At 31.5% G+C, this 17849-nt stretch overlaps 1 protein-coding gene across 1 annotated transcript; it reads left to right on the forward strand.

Moving 5' to 3' along the window:
- The first annotated feature begins 2287 nt into the window (after nucleotides 1–2287).
- Nucleotides 2288–16245, forward strand: LOC131853004 (TBC1 domain family member 13). Its single transcript, XM_059203788.1, has 9 exons — nucleotides 2288–2439; nucleotides 4890–4963; nucleotides 5646–5771; nucleotides 7308–7486; nucleotides 9654–9752; nucleotides 10662–10869; nucleotides 12034–12235; nucleotides 13181–13303; nucleotides 13969–16245. The coding sequence occupies exons 1-9, from the start codon at nucleotides 2420–2422 to the stop codon at nucleotides 14087–14089; spliced, it is 1152 nt and encodes a 383-aa protein (XP_059059771.1). The 5' UTR covers nucleotides 2288–2419; the 3' UTR covers nucleotides 14090–16245.
- Nucleotides 16246–17849: the final 1604 nt, after the last annotated feature.

The following is a 17849-nucleotide window of genomic DNA, read 5'->3' on the forward strand; positions in this document are numbered from 1 at the left end:
GCGCCAGTTATAAACAAGTTACGAGGTAACAGATTAAGCTGGTACGGGCATGTTATGCGGAGGAACGAGGATCATGTCTTATGGAAAGTGTATATAATATGAACGTGGATGGATGGAAAGGAATAAAAGCAAGGCAATGATGAAAGGAATAGTGCACTCGTTTCCGCTCACGGTTTACGCTGACGGGGTACCAGTGGAGGATGATAGAACGAGTATAAAGTCAAGTCAGTTAGCCATCTTGGCAAATGGCGATTTACCATGACGGTTTCCACGAGGACCGCGTGGATGGCAATCTGACCTGGTACATTGCTAGCAATGAGGTTATTAGTCCACATTATCTACTGATAATTTCTTTCTCCCCTGTTATTTGGTATTAGTTAATTGACAAAATTGTACTTAATTAATCCATAATAGAATCTCATTATGAATAGGTGACCATGATTCAAAATATATTTGCACAGAATTTTCTGTAATTGCATATCTACCTATCATTACTTATGTTTGTTATACTTTCTTCCAAAACATTATACCTATGAGTATTTCATTTATTAATAATACTTGTAGTATTTAAGTGCCAGTTAGGATGCAAAAAACTTCTTATTTTTATGTAAGTCTGTTTAAATGTATTTAAAGACTTTCAACTTCATATTTTTATTATTGTTCCAAAAGTACCTAATACAAAAGAAAATATTTCAAATGATCTTAATATTTGATACAAACTCGAATTGAGGTCAAAGTTGTTGATAGGTACTTTACTATCAAACCATAACAAGTATTGTCCTAACAGCGTTTTGATAATTATTTATCAATATTTTATCAACAGCTATGTTCTAGACTTATAAATGTAATTATTTTAGTTATGTATTAATTCATGTATCAACCACAATTATTTCGGATTAAACAAATTTTGCTGACAAACGGGGAGATGTGGTTATGATAAAGGTTAACACACTGAGCAAGTTATCATTATGTCTGTAACAAGGGAGGGAGTATTACAGTTTGGGGAATAGCAAAATAATGATCTGACAACACCGACTCCAGTTTAGTGGTGCAAAAAGTCATAAATAACAGATAGATAATATCCTCTGTCATTTATCGTTGTTATTTATTCATGTTCATAGTTATTATTATATCATTATTATGACATAGTCATTCATTCATTCATAATTTAAGAGCTACGCTCTTGTCGGTGGAGCTCTTGCCACTTTCCGCGATCTTCCATCATGCTCTTTAATTCTTGATACGACACGACTCCCATTTTGTCCTCAATTTGTTTAATGTAACTATTCCTTGGTCTTCCCCTCCCCCTCTTTCCTCCTATTTTCTCCTCAATAATAATTTTCATGAAATCATCGTGCCGTATCAAGTATTCTAACATTTTTCCTCGTCTATTTTCTATTGTGTTTAATATCTACCTTTTTTATATTGTTACTTTTTATATTAATATTTATATTATTATAACTTTACAAAAATTTACTTAGACTTCATGTAAACCTATTGCAGAAGTTCCTCATAGATACTACAGTTATTTAGTCACAAAAGTATTTTATGCTTAAGGAATCTGATTGTTATTATGTGTTACCTATTTATTGTATTAGAATAGAAGTTAAATTCTAAATGTTTCTTTTACATCCCTATGCACCCGTAACATAATCGTGAGTTTTTATTATTCGTATAAGTCTGGGTATTTTCAATGTATATTATAAATCTATTTAGAAAACAAAACAATATGTTTCAGTTGTTTAGAGCAAACTCTAGTGAGTTTAGGATTTCGTAATACTGTGTGAATTATCCTGGGTAAAATACAATTCTAGTCATAATTAGACAGACACGTGGACATTAAATTATTATTCATAACTAAACAGTAATTTACAGATCACTCTGTTGATATTTTAATTAAAATTAGCAACAGAAATATATATTACGAAATAAAATAATCAGAAATGATAAAATAACTGAAAAAAAAACTATTGAGTACGTTTTCCAGATACCAATACATTCCAACTCTAGTTCTAGTTTTTTTTATTAATTTGATTTACGGCCCTGGAATTCCCTTTCAGCCAAACAATCGCTTAGGTTAGGACGAGCGCATGGAGATCAAGCTAACACGGTAAATTATATTACATTATTAGTAATACAATTATTATTCCCCATTACTGATAATGGGTGTCTTCTCCCCCATAGAAGAGGTTAGTTAATTTCACAAAATCAAAGTGCTTGTAATAAGTCATCTGGCAACACATGTAAGTCACAGATTAATTTAAAGAAAGAAAAGAGCAACTTATTGTTTGTTAAAAGTTATTTGAGTTTACTCTGTAATTCATGTATATTGTGTTATATTTACGGCTTACACATATTCATATCAATTTTTATTTTTGTTCTCATGAAATATATTTAAGACCAAACTGTTGCACGCACCATGAGTTTACATAAAGCCAGGTAATATTTAATTTTTAATATGTGGTTTAATTTCTAAATGAAGTTTTTCTGTTAAATCCAACAATTATTTTATATAAACTGTAATATAACTGAATGTGATTACGCCCTAAAAATGTCATAGGATAGTTAAGTTTTATTTTATTGTTATTTGTGTTTAAATAAATCAATTAATTGTAAATCTGTCCTCTTACACATTATTAATGGGATTGTTGTGCTCTAACAACATTGGACTGTTATATCATACACTTTCACTCAATTATTAATGTAAGGTTATTTATGTCTTGTTTGCTAAAACGGCTTACCTGTACAATCTATACAATCCATTTAAGAAAAAAATATTTTTAATAGTATTTGTTTTTGTTAGTCTACTCCTAAAATTTCAACTTACGGAAAGTCATAGATTTAGGGTTAATAATTTTTGAAATATTAATTAAATTACGTGAAAATAATTGTGTTTTTATCTTTGGAAAACACTTTTAACATCCTCTCGACGTTTTGTTTTTCGTTTTAAACTTTTTTAAAAAGCGAAGCCAGAAGGCTCGCAATGGAGGTCCTCACTCGGAGCGCAGGTCAACAGTGAGCGAAACGAGTCGTTGAATGCCGAACCGAGCGGAAATCCGAGTGTAGTGAAGGGCCGTATCCTTACTACTCAAAATTGACATGGATCTTTTCGTTTTTTTTTAATAATGGAATGATGCCAGGGGAGGATGTTAGATCGTGATTAAATAAACAGGAATTAGCCACAATGGTTTCTAGGGGGAACCGTGTGGAGGTCAAACTGACATGGTACATTGCTAGCAATAAGGTTATAGAAATCAGTATTCCTCACCTTTATAGGTGCATAACTAGGTGTGTCACATTAAATTTAAATAAAAAATATACTCTATATGTTATTCTGATGCATAATCCATATTACTGTAAAATTTTATCAAAAATTTGTTAAGTAGTCTTTGCGTGAAAGAGTAACAAACATCCATACTCACAACATTTCGAGTTTATAATTTTATTTTACGATAAGCTCACAGAATACATGGTGTACCTTCTTTGTATTAACACTGCTGTATTGTTATACCTTACAGGGTATGTCCCTGTTAGTCATGATAGATGGTGCATATATAATATTGTTATCAAACCTACACAATTAAATATAACTCTTCTTATTCATCTCCTCCTCTTCCCATTACACGGGCTTTTCTAATCCTGGGGCAATTAAAGTTAAATATATATACATATTACATATATGTATATATATTTATATTTAATTGTGTATACAAAACCATTCCATACATAAATACATGCCTTCAGTATTTCATTGCCAAATTTTGGCAATGAAATACTGATTACAGCTGACAGGTAAAACATACAACATAGTAGTTTATACAAAAAAATATATGACTATTCTAACTAAAATACAGCTCAAGAATCTAGTAGCTGGCTATAAAAAGTTTACATTTCATATTTATATTCTATCTGAATTCAATTCCTATGATGCAATTCAATTTCATCTTATCTATGTTACTTATTATTTAATATTAATGAATACAATTTGAGGGACCTGTTTTTAAGATAATAGTGTAAATATAAAATAGGTTATCTTGAGGTAATCATGAGTCATAAACAAAATGATATAGTGGAAAATATTGCACATGTTTGTGCATAAAGTATACTGGAAAAGAATCTTAAACCAGTCCCGTTTTCTTATCTATCTATCTCTTAAATCTCTGTTTTATAAGACCATTCTTTGAGATTATCTCTCAGCTACGAAAGTTAACTATGTTTAGTTAACTTTCGTAGCTGAGAGATAATCTCATTTCTTTTTGAATGAATTCTCGTTAGATGTTTCTAACGAGAATTCATTCAAATTATCACAAAGACATTATTTCTCAGCTACAAATTTTAATTATTTATCTAATGAGAATCATTCAAATTATATCAAAGATATGAAATACATAGTATCAGTCTGAAATGGTTTGTAATTGTTGAAAGAAATTAAGATTACTAAAGTCAACCTTTTGCGCTGGTTCTATATAACTTCAAATTAAAGTATTGATAGTTATTTTAATTCTTCCTTGACTCCTAATCATTCTTCCATAACTCCTAATATGTAGCAATTCTTGAAGTATTGTTACATAACTTCTAGTATTCAACAATCTGAAATTATCATGATATAAATGTGATATAAATTCTCATACTGTGTAATTAACCATATTTCAAAAATATGATAAATCAAAAGTGCTTGTACTGAGTTTATTTGAATAAATATTATTTCCATTTCTATTATGGTTCTGTTTTAACAAAGCATAATATTTTCAATAGGATTCAAATGTGTCTTTTCAGCTTCAGGTTGTAGATTCTAACCCTATCTGTGATTAACAAATAAACACTTTGGAATTATATATATTATTGTGCCATAAAATATCTGCCATAAATTTTTACTTTATTTGTTTCAGGATAAAAGCTTTTGAAGAAATACTCGACCAAGAAGTAATAGATATTGTTCAATTGAGGAAACTTGCATTCAATGGTAATAATTCCTTTCCATATACACTTATAACTACTAAAGCTATTTTACTATAAATAAGTATAATATACTTATTTATAGTAAAATAGCTTTATTGACTAATAGTATGAAAATATAGGTGTCCTATTGTCAATAATATTATATCTCAGAACAATTCACACAGCGCCATCTAGTTCCAAGTTAAACAGAGCCTGTTATGGGTACTAGACAACTATATACTGATAAATGTAAATACATTATTTTTTGTAAATGCATACATAATATATATAGAAAACACCCAAACTGATTTATTTTATTTATTTTAGGAAGATTAACAGTGTAATTTTTTAGATGTAACTAGTCATATTAAGTCGTGTCGTATCAAGAATTAAAGAGCATGATGGAAGATCGCGGAAAGTGGCAAGAGCTCCACCGACAAGAGCGTAGCTCTTAAATTATGAATGAATTAATGAAATGAGTCATATTAAATTGTCGTATGCCAATTAATAATCTTCGCCAATAGTATTACTAGAATAAATTTTCTCATTATCCAATTATAATTTATAGTAGTGATATATAACATACTCATGATTATAACTAAACGGCTGGACCAATGAGGACATCATTCCTATACCGAGACGGATAAAAATCTTTTATTTATAAAATGCATAACTTACACTAAAATATTTATGTGCTTATTACGTAGGTGTCCCGGATGATAAAGGATTACGTTCCATTGTGTGGAAAATACTACTGCATTATTTACCACACGAGAAAAGTGCACGAGAGGTAACCCTTATCAAGAAGAGGCAGCTTTACAAGCAATTTATTGGTAAAAATGTATTTGTTGTATTTAGTGTATTGACTTAAGGATATGCTCTTATGGGTGTAAGAGTCTACATACAGTGATCCCCCCTATAACAGGGTACTCTTAAAACGCATTTTCATATTACACGGATTTCAATACAGCGGTATAAATAAAAAAATATATTTCTTTACTGTAAAACTATTAAGTGACTCTATTTGTGCATGTTGAATATGTTGATTTCATTATTATTTGTGAATATGTTTTTTATTTAGAATGTTAATAGTTTATTTTTCGGTGAATTTCGATGAATATTCGATTTAATTACTCACGTTTAATTTTTCGCTATCACTCAAATCGCATATCACTATCACTAACACTGATTTCCTCTTAGTAATTGTTTAACCAGTTGGTTATATATTTAATATTTTTTCTATTTGAGTATTTAATTGAATTAGTGCTAATTGGTGGTTTGTATTCACACACTTAAACTTAAAAATGTAAAGTAATATAAAATTATTTAAAAGAGCAACACGCAAGTTTCTTTCTCGGTCTTCTTCTGAAGAGACAGCTTTCCGAATGAGCGGTAGGTTAAAAAAATGTAATGACTATTCAAAAATGCTTCAATGTAAGTTTGTTTGAATAAATGATTTTCTATTCTATTCTATTCGCCATAAAAATTAAACGTGAGTAATTTATACGTAACTAAACATTATTCGTAATAATGCGTTATACGGGAATACTTCTACAACGCTTATTCCTATAACGCACAACCAATCTACCGCATTATAGGGAGGATTACTGTAATAACAAAAACAGAAACTCAAAAATATACATCACCTCAGCTCTTAAGATTAGTAGGTACATAAATTATATATATTATATTATAATAAGAAGCAGGACATTGTCGATTATATACGAACCAAGAGTAATTGAACTGACATTGAGGGTGACGCAGCTGGAGTCGAGCCACAACGTGAGTTTCAATGCGTTTGTGACCCGGGTCACCACCAACGCGCTGCCCACCTTCATGATGGAGGAGGCCGAAAGGTGTGGTATATCGGCGCTACTGTGGCAGATTGCCGTCTTCAGTGCCGTGAACACACAGACAATATCAAGATATTAGTTTTTAAATATTAAAGTATATGTATGTTAGTCTATAAGGTATTTATAATATGGGCCTAGTTGCCTGCAATAAATAAATAAATTAAAGGTTGTAGAAAGTTGTCTGCATGAGAAATAAGTTAAACAGATCTAACTTATTTTAGTCGTCAAGCAGTTTATGTCGGACATGACGTCTGTAGTGCAGTGCATGCATATAAGGCGATTGTCACTTAACCAGTGGGCCACCGGCCAGCTTTTCTTCCAATTACTTTTTTTTTATTAAGTATTTTTACGGCCTTGGAAATTTCCTTTCAGCCAACAATTACATTGTACAAATACAAGTTTCATTATATATTAATACTAGGTACTACTAGAGTGTCCTTATATTATTGAGGATGAAGTCAAACAAAAATGAATAAATTTCAAGAAAAAAAAAATAACGCCAAAATTATTTTTTAGATGAAATTATAGTATCGCCCGGTGGTCCGAGTGACCATCCCTTGAACATCAGTCCAGATAGTTCTTGGAGTACTTACTTCAAAGACAATGAAGTGTTGCTGCAAATCGATAAAGATGTCCGTAGATTGTGCCCTGATATATCGTTCTTTCAATCTGCCACAGAATTCCCTTGTCCAGAGGTATTTTGTTTATTTTACTCTTTAGTTTTTTTTCAATAACCTAAGGAAATTTTTACGTAAATACTCATTCAATAAAAGCTAAAATTTTGAGAAATATAAGCTATTACAATCTTTAATTTCTATTATATGCTATTTTTTTTTTATTATGATAATATTGTTCATAGATATTTCTCTAACATTAAAATCTGGTTTTTTTAACTTCACATTATATTAATAAATCTGAACAAAATTCTTCCATAAAAAAATACCAAAACTATATAACTATTTAGAAGAACTATTAATATAATATCCGCTATAACCATGTACATAATCTTATTAATATTATAAACGCGAAAGTTCGTGAGTATGGATGGATGTTTATTACTTTTTCACGCAAAAACTACTGAACGGATTTTGATGAAACTTTACAGTAATACGTATAGCTTATACATCAGAATATAGGCTATAAATTTCAAGCGGATGAAACCGCGGGCACAGCTAGTATTTATTAAAAAGATATTTAGTTTGTCGTATAATTTGAATTATTTTTTATATTTTCTTTATAACTAAATAAATAATAAATTTAAAAAGTTACAAAGAAAAGAGCAGTGCAAATTTTAAGAAATCCCTTATTTATATCATCGCGGGTCATTTAAAGTTGGTAATATGGTAAATATTACGAACTTTAAATAAAACTACAGAATTTTCGATATCAATGAGACTAGCGATATAAGTTGTACCTAAGTTAGAGGTATTAGACGTAATTTGAAAACAGGTGTAAAAAGAAGTGTCAAATGTCCAATCATCTCGCCTTCCCCCGCACACAATTCGTTTGTGCGCATGTAGCAGGGAGTTACCCAATCCTAAAATCGACCGGCGTCGACTATACTCTGTGCGCTGTGACATGGTGCGGCTGACTGTCACTAATTTTACATTTAACAATTGCTACATTTAAGTTAATACAGTTATTAATGATTTAATATATTACGAATTTGATACTGAAATACTAAGTCATAATTTGTAAACCGCGGCCACTTAGAGTGAATAGAAACGTTAATGAAACTGTCACCCGCACCATGCTACAACGTACATAGTATAATACACACTTCCTTAAAGTTGTATTCTGTAATTTATGCTCGTAGCGTCTTAGTAATTTTGTGTTGTGCAGTAAAAACGGTAGTGGTTTTGTGTTTTCGGGCGGCAGGTTACAATACTTAATACATAATGAGTATTGTAATCTGCCGCAACAGATGTGATCGTATCATCCCGTATGAAGATAAACTGAGCACATATATGGGTACAATATATACATTTACAATTGAATGTTTGTTGCAAATTTTTTTTTTTTTTAATTCAACTTGAGTTATTGGTATAGTTTGAACTTGATAAAATTAATTGAATTTCATTTGTGAAAGATCTTAGAATAAATAAAATGATTTTATTCAAATTCAAATTCTTTATTTGTGAAGTGCAGGTTATAAATATCTTACTATAAAAAATTTCAATGTTTTCTGCAATTACGCGTACAAATATGATTAAAGAAACCAATTTATATATAGATATAATTACATATTACTCTTTTATATTTTCATTCATTATAGATATTATTATTTTATTGCGGTAATTATTTTGTTGAAATTAATTTCATTACTCAGTAGATTGATATTATTTAGTTTTTCCTCTGCTATTAGTATGGATGACCACAGATGTTCAGTGAGGTCTGACTACTACTAGAAGTATTACTATCGTTATTAGTGATCAATTTCCGACTGTTACTACTGTCCACACCCTTATTGAGACTCGTTTCGCCTAAATAGGCCTCATCAGAAAAACAATAAAGCTTGTATATAGCTTGAAAGTGTAGTATATTATAAATAAATTGGCTTTAAATAAAAAAGTAATTCAATTTAATTTCCTGCCAGTTCTTTTCAATTGGATCTATATACTGAACAGAACTGCAGGGAAAAATATAATATAAATTGTTTTACGTTCCTAAATGAATAAATTATTTAATTTGCATTTGAATAATATGATTTCAGATAGTGTTTTAATATAAATTCCGTAATTAGTTAATAAACTTCAAATTTTCTTCATATCTATCATATAGCTAATCCATCAAACTTATAAACTGTATATATACAACTAACAAAGAAGCAATGAAAAAAATAAATATATATATGTATTACAGATAGTTAATAGTAATGGAGTTAAACGACTTCATAAGAGGGTGGAGCGATCCGTATTGAAGTATTCAACTTTGGAGCGACGAGGACTCGGCGTTTCAAAGGTATGAACATACACACTAATATACATACATATTATTTGTTACATCTATTCTAATGTGCAAAAAGAAAAATGTAAACCTACATGAAAGTAACATTTGGTACTTTTTACCAAAAACACATTGTAATTTTGGTAAAATTTCATTTTGGGCGAGCACAATATATTTATGCAGGTTGTAGTACCACATGTCTCTTTAGCACCGATTTTAATAAAAAAAAACAGTTATGTATATTATATACATAACTGTATACAAATACAATTCACCATTGACAAGAATGTCCAACATATATATATAAAATGTATTTTAAACAGAAGATCTATTAATTATTATTTACGTAATGGTACCAAGTAAATGTAGTAGAAAGTTATAATAATAATAGACTTAATAATTAATTGATTTTTATTATTAAAATAATATATAAATATATCTTTTTGTTTAGCTTTTATCCGCAACTGGTTATTATTCACAACTTAGCTTGAGATTAGTAAAAATATGTGTAAATAATGTAATATACATTTTCTTGGAGCAATTTATTTTAAATAAATATAAATTAGTAGGGTATTCATTAAAATAAACTTAAATTCAATAATTCATGCTTACCTTTGTTCCTGTATATTTATTCTTACGTACAAATGAAATGGTCCACCCGCCTGCGCTAACGGTTTACGTTCGCGGGACACCAGTAGAGGATGATAAGATGAACATGAAGTCAGGTCAATTAGCCCAACGTGACAAATTAGCGGGAATTTATCACGATATTTTCCAGGGGGAATCGCGTGGAGGTCGACCCGACATGGTACATTGTTAGCAATGGGATCATTAGTCCACATTACTAACAATCCCCTACCCTCGCCGTACGTACATATTCTCTGGTTGATATCGAACACATAAAACATAGTAACCTTCTTTCAGTTAAGCAACGAGATCAGACGTTCGGACATATCTGGCGGAGACTACGTGCCATTGAACGAAGGATGTGAAGCGCACTGGGAGGTCGTGGAACGGATGTTGTTTCTCTACGCGAAGCTGAACCCCGGTCAGGGTTATGTGCAGGGGATGAACGAGATCATAGGCCCTATTTACCACACTTTTGCCATAGATTCTGATAAAGAATACCGGCGTAAGTATAATACAACTATATAAGATATATGTAGCTATATGAAATACTTTATAGTTTTTTTTACCGTAATTTGTTTTTATGGTACATTTACAAGGAAGTCTGGGACAACTGTAGTTTCAAGGGATAATATCGACCCAACTAACGAATAGATATCTTAACATGTTGACGGATACTTGCGTTTGTAGCCGTCTAAAGCGAAATGGTCGCTTTTGGATGCTGTGGCTATAGCACAAATGTGCATTTACCGGCCTACAAGTAGCCTAGTGTCATGTTTTGGAAACAAACATCAAGGTCCATTTTTGTTTTCCACCTGTTACACGTTTTGCAGCTTCATTACACAATTGGTTGCGAAGGGAGTAGTGCGATCGTGTTTTCTCTTGAATTGTGTCAAAATTTAGTTTATTTAAGCAGAATAATTAAGACTTTACGTCTAATATTCTAAAAATTACAAAAACATACATTGTTTTTTAACTTCACTTGTTTCTACTGTCGTCAACATTAATAAGTGTTTTTTCGGACTACTCTAATGCTGTTGGCCACAGCTGGCCTTTACAGCTTCATCGGACGATAGGGGGCGAGTGCAGATGGCACTCCATACCCGTGGAAGGGACTTATGGAGCGTCTGTCTAATGCTGTTGGCTGTAGCTAGCCTTTACAGCTTCACCGGACGATATTATGTTTTTAAAAATTTTTTACTAATTGTAAAAAATGCATTAATTGCCCATATGCGATTATTGGGGAGACCCAATATTTGAATAAGGAAGTTGAGTAAAAGAAATAATCATTATAAATCAACTCAGTTAACAATTATCTTCTTATATATAAAATTCTCGTGTCTCAATGTTAGTTACCGTACTTCTACCAAACGGCTTGACCGATTTTTATGAAATTTTATATGCATATTCAGTAGATCTGAGAATCAGCTACTATCTGTTTTTCATACCCCTAAGTGATAAAGGTTGTCCACTCCTAAAATATTGTTTTAATTGTGGACATTTATATTTTTTTTATTATATGGCTTTAAAAAAATTTAACAGTGATTTTAATTTATATGACGAAACAGCGTTTGCGGGGTCAGATTATTATATATCAAATTTAAAGTTATAATTTCAATAACAGCATAGTGTTATATTGAATGGTGCCAGTACAATTAAATGTTTGTAGAGCATGCAGAAGCGGATTGTTTTTTCTGCTTCACCAACCTGATGTCGGAGATTCGTGACTTCTTCATACGTACATTGGATGAAACGGAAAGCGGTATCAATTACATGATGGGCAAATTGTGCGAGTGTGTAAAGAAAAACGACCCCTCTATATGGGATCAGCTGGAGTCGCAGGAGTTACGACCCCAGTATTACAGCTTCAGGTATGTTCTACGCATAATAATATAATAACGGTGTAATCAACGGTGATTTACATTGCACATATAGTGATTGGGACAATGTTTTATTATATTTTAGTTTAAACATAAATATTAAAAATATAACATTTGACATATTTATTTTAAACACATTGTTAAAATAGTTAAACGGGTTTTAACACTAATAATTTTATGGCAAATTAACGTATTTACCTTCATTTAGTAGTAATTGTCTACCTATTTTATTTAATAAAGGTAATTGCTATTAACTTCTCTCTCTCTCTCTCTCTCAAGAGAGCAGGATAGAGATAAATACTAGAGTTTTAATACTAACTTATTCATTTTAAAACTCGTTTAACTATATTAATAATACATTTTCCATGTCGTGCAGGGGAATGAGTACATAATTTAAATAAGGTTTATAATATAAAAAATGAAGTGATAGATATAAAAGAAGAGGACGACCGAAGAAAAAGATGCATGGATTGTGATTTGCATAAAATGAGAATAAACTTAACTATGACGGGTTATAGGGAGTGCACCCTCGATTGGGTGTTCTATGGTTGTAAGATTGAGTGCAATGATGGCTGGCTCATCCTTCATACTCGTGAACGGGTGCTGCTTATGGGGACTGGTCTGTTCAGGTTACGAACACTGATTAGATTTTTTGTTTTGTTTTTTTTTTTTAATAGCATCTGCTGGTGGTCACTCTATTCTCCCAAATTTGAATTTAAATGAATCTGTATTATTGTAATTATGTATATATAATACATTTAAAAAAAATACGAGCTGAGTTTCTTGGCAGTTCTTCTCATCTCGAAATAATTCCGTACTGACGGTAGATTTGAGGTATCATAACAGTCTGTAAGAAACCTACATGAATAAAGATATTTTGAATTTGAATTATATGTCTATAAATATAGTGGTATAATACTGTGAACGTATTTCCAGGTGGCTAACACTGTTGCTTTCTCAAGAGTTTTCACTGCCTGACGTCGAAAGGATTTGGGATTCATTATTTGCTGACAAGCAGCGATTTAATTTTCTCATATACATCTGCTGTGCCATGATTTTGTAAGTATACTTTTTAAATTATTTTATATATTTTTATGGATGATCATTTAAAGGGTGCACCTCCGCTAACGGTTTACTCTGGCAGGGTACCTGTGCAGGATGATAAGATGACCATGAGGTCAAGTCAGTTATCCCATCGTGACAAATTCACCAAGAATTTATCACGATGTTTTCCAGGGGACCTCGTGGAGTTTAACTTAACATGGTACATTATTAGCAATAAGATCGTTTGTCCACATTACTAACAATCTCCTTTCACCCCAATGACATTATATTATATACTAGCACATCCGGCCACGGTTTGCTGTGGCTAACAGTTTCTTTATATATGAAAATAATTTACAGTAAAATAATATTGCAACTATAAATTTAAATGTAAACTATCCTATATTTCGTTAGTTGGATCAAATTTCACACAATGTGCAAATCAAATTTGCAATCGGTTCAGTAGTTCAGGAGTCCATCGCGGGCAAACAACGTTACACATAATTTTTATTTATAAATATATGGTATATATATCTCGACCAGTGAACAGTAATTTTGACAACAACAAAAACTAAGCAGTTAACAAACAATATGATGTCAAAATGATTAAGTTTTACTGTGATATATTTATTGCCGATTTAATGTGGTATAATTGATACATTGTTCTTTTCTTTATACAGATTAGTAAGGGACAACTTGCTTAGCGGCGACTTCGCGTCAAATGTGAAGTTATTGCAAAATTTCCCGCCAATGGACGTATCCTTAATTCTGAATAAAGCCGTGGAAATATCCAATAGATAATTACTATTGTAACGGTTTGGTACATTTCTGTTTATGTATTTCAATGTAATAAGATTTTTTATCAATTTGTATAAGCTTTATATAGATATGTTAAGTATTTTACTATTTTATACAAGTATAACCATCTTTTGATACATTTATTTCTCTAAATTAGTATAGGTGTGTATAAAATTATAACTAACAAACGAATATTTTCATGTAGTTTAGGTACTACGGTTGAAGACATTGTTTCTGTAATTTCCAACTGCAGTAGTCGTCTACATAGTTACCCCCGTTAACTTTTGCCGCCAAGCTGTTTGCTTTATAATCTGTATTACTGTTTGTATTGACAGATAAGGCAGTAAAGGTACAATATACAGATGAATTTTCAGGTTCGACTGACGTAAAAATAAGTATTTGAAGATTATTGTCAATGTTTCTACAGCTTGTAAGGTAATACAACAGGCATACGGCGCTCTACATATCCAAAATAATGTTCAAATGTTGATAAATCTCTGTTGGCAAAATAGTTGACTGCGAATAAATGCATCAATGTGTTAAGTCCGCCATTTGCACTTTTATTTATATAATTGTGCATTGACGTTTTAATATATAAATAAAAAAAGATTTTTTCGTAATAATTATATGTTTGACTCGTTGCGATGGGGGCATCCACAATGTTTGTTAGCATCTTTTGACGACCGGTATACCTTCAGAGAAATCTATATACCTACCAACATACATAAACGAACTCTGATAGTAATAATATAAGCAGATAGACAGCAATAACAGTATTGTGAAACGCTGTGTAATAAATAGCCATTCATTATTTTTATACCTAGATTGTTACAAAGGCACTTAAATAATGTTATAATTGTAGGAATTTTAAGATAGGCTTAATTTCACTGTTACCAACATATAGATATGTATATATTTTTTATTCAAATAACTTAGATTCAGATCCTAAGTTATCTGAATAAAATATATTAAAATTATAACAGCTTGGTTCTCTAGTATAGAACTGTATGAGGCACCAGGGTCATCACATGTCGTTGGTGCTGTTTATGAAATATAAGAATGACGATTGTCATAAACCAAATGACTGTATTCTGAGGAATTTTTCGACATGATGCCGACGACCACCTTTTACCACCGCACCGCTCGCCATCGACAGGGAATTCATCCCCACACGCTGAAACCTAAGTGGTCCCGAACAATGCGGTTTCAGAGGAGCTTCCTCCCGCGTAAGCTTAGATTGTGGAATGAACTTCCTGCCGAGGTTTTCCCACGAGACTACAGCATGGGGTTTTTCAAGACGGTTTTATTAAGTTTTCTTAAGGGTCGGTAACGCGCACGTGGTACCCCTGGTGTTTCAGGCGTTCATAGGCTACGGTAACCATTTACCATTATATGGGCTGTATGCTTGTTTGCCACCTATGTGGTATAAAAAAACCATTATAAGGACCGTTATCAGTTATATAATAAATATATGCCTTCACATTCATTCCTATATTGACTAGGGAATGTTATGTTTTTTACATATTGTTGTATTTGTTTTGTGATACATTTAAATTTAATTTAAATTGAGAAATTATATTGACATTCCGTTATAATGTTAAAAAATGAAATATATTCGAATATATCTTTCTTTACGGGAATTTCGGGGAACTGCAACATAATTTTTGTGTTAAGATCTGTTAGTACAGTATTACAATACGAATATTTGGACCACAAATGTACATAGTGCAATGGATGTTTGAGAGGTGGGCATCGTGGGCCGCACGCCATCAATATATATATCGCAATGTCTGGATTACCCAAATCCAGACGCGTGTTTGGTTTAACATATTACTAACAACATTTAGATTATACAGTGTAACCTGGTTAATTGGGATCTCAAAGGACCAAGAATTAAGTACCAATTATAAGGTTTCCATTAAGCCAGTTTTCGAATTAAGCAGCTTTAATGTTATAGTTGTCTGATTTCAAAGGCTCCGCTTATAGAGGTCGAAATGTACCGTTCTTCCATTTTCAGAGATGGAAAACCCCGAAGTTGTACTGACAAACAAAGCATGTGAAAAAGACATTCAAATGTATGTAAACAAACGAGTCAAAACCTGTCCTAATCTGATTAACTTGTCTCACTTATACAGGGAATTGAGCTACCTAGAATTATAGAGGTACACATCGAAAAAATCTTAGAATTCAAATCTCATTAGAACCTCTAAAATAGTAAAAGTTCCCATTAACTGAGGTAATTCAATGACGTAACGGGACCTCATTACAACTCCCAATAATAGAAGTTTCTCACTTAACCAGGTTTCACTGTATTATAGTAGTGTAATTAATGTTAACCATATTGGATGACGACCCAAATGCTTATTCGCGTAAGTATCCATAAGGGTACCCGCTCAGGCGTGTCATTGCACTAAGTATAACGTAGTAATATTGTACTTTCCAAATCTTCAATATATGGGGATACTCTATATACGTCGTACTTAAGTATATCCCTAATAATTCCTAAAATGCGTGTGCATTTCAACTATACTGAGGCACAAAATAGTATTCCACGCCAAGGCATGGGATATTATTCTGACCTTCATTTACACAGGCCTTAAATAGCCTAGTGTTACTCCCGTGATACACAATTCAATTATTGTTACAATTAAGTAGGTAATAAGGTTTAAAATAGTATATAACGTAATATATAAAATTGTACTACTTAAGGCCATAAAGTAACATTTTTAAAAGTATTTGCGTGTAAAACATTCAATAACCAATATATTTACGATTTTGTTATATTACGTAATCATAGATATTACAGGAAACTCGAATGTTTTTTTATAGTACAATTACGCTGAATGTATCCAATAATTTTTAGTTATTTTACCATGATTGCTTAATTATTTAGATAGATACTAAAATTTTATTCGTTCGTTTTAGTTGATTCGTTCTTATATTGAGTTAAGTTAAATATTTATTGTTCACAAAACTAAGATTTAGCACATTAATCAAAATGACTGATGCTACCAGATCTTTTGCTGTTTCACGACAGTTCCACATATAGTCAGTTTGATCAGACGAAAGGAACATTCGGTCTGGTTATATTATTGCAGAAATGTATGAGTACTTACCGTAAATTACATACTAAAAGTGTATGACTGTATACATATATATATTATATAATAATGTATATCTATGTTATTAAAAGTCGACATGCATTGCGAAGACCTCGGTGGTCTAGCGGTGAGTAGACCTAACGGCTTGACGGTTCGATTCCTCGCACGGTACAAATAATTGTATTCGTGGGTGTGATTGTTTGTATTGGTCTGGGCATTTCCTATGTGTATTATGTATGTATTTACAAAAAAAAATGTATTTATATAATTTATTAGTCATCTACCATAAAGTAAGCTATGTATAGCTTTGGACTAGATGGCGCTGTGTGAATTGTCCTAGGTTATTGGAATCATGGAAATAATTCACTCAGCAAATGAACTCAACATGTTATTTCTCTTTTGAAGTCAAATAAAAAAAAATTTAATAAGCACATGGGAAATGCATGATAGTAAAATGTGAACTGATTATTCCATCTTAGGCAGAGTATTGATTAATGATAAGTGAATAAAAAACCACAAAGTGTTGGAAATATATTGTTGATATCTTTTCAATACCAATATATTGCTTGGGGACTGGTCTGTTCGGGTCACGAACTCTGGGACTATTTGCTTTTGACAAAATTGTAATGGCATATGCTGGTTGTCACTCTGTTCTCCCAAAT

Source organism: Achroia grisella, unplaced genomic scaffold (genome assembly GCF_030625045.1).
Source record: "Achroia grisella isolate CSIRO2021 unplaced genomic scaffold, CSIRO_AGI_Agris_v1 utg874, whole genome shotgun sequence".
NCBI lineage: Eukaryota > Metazoa > Arthropoda > Insecta > Lepidoptera > Pyralidae > Achroia > Achroia grisella.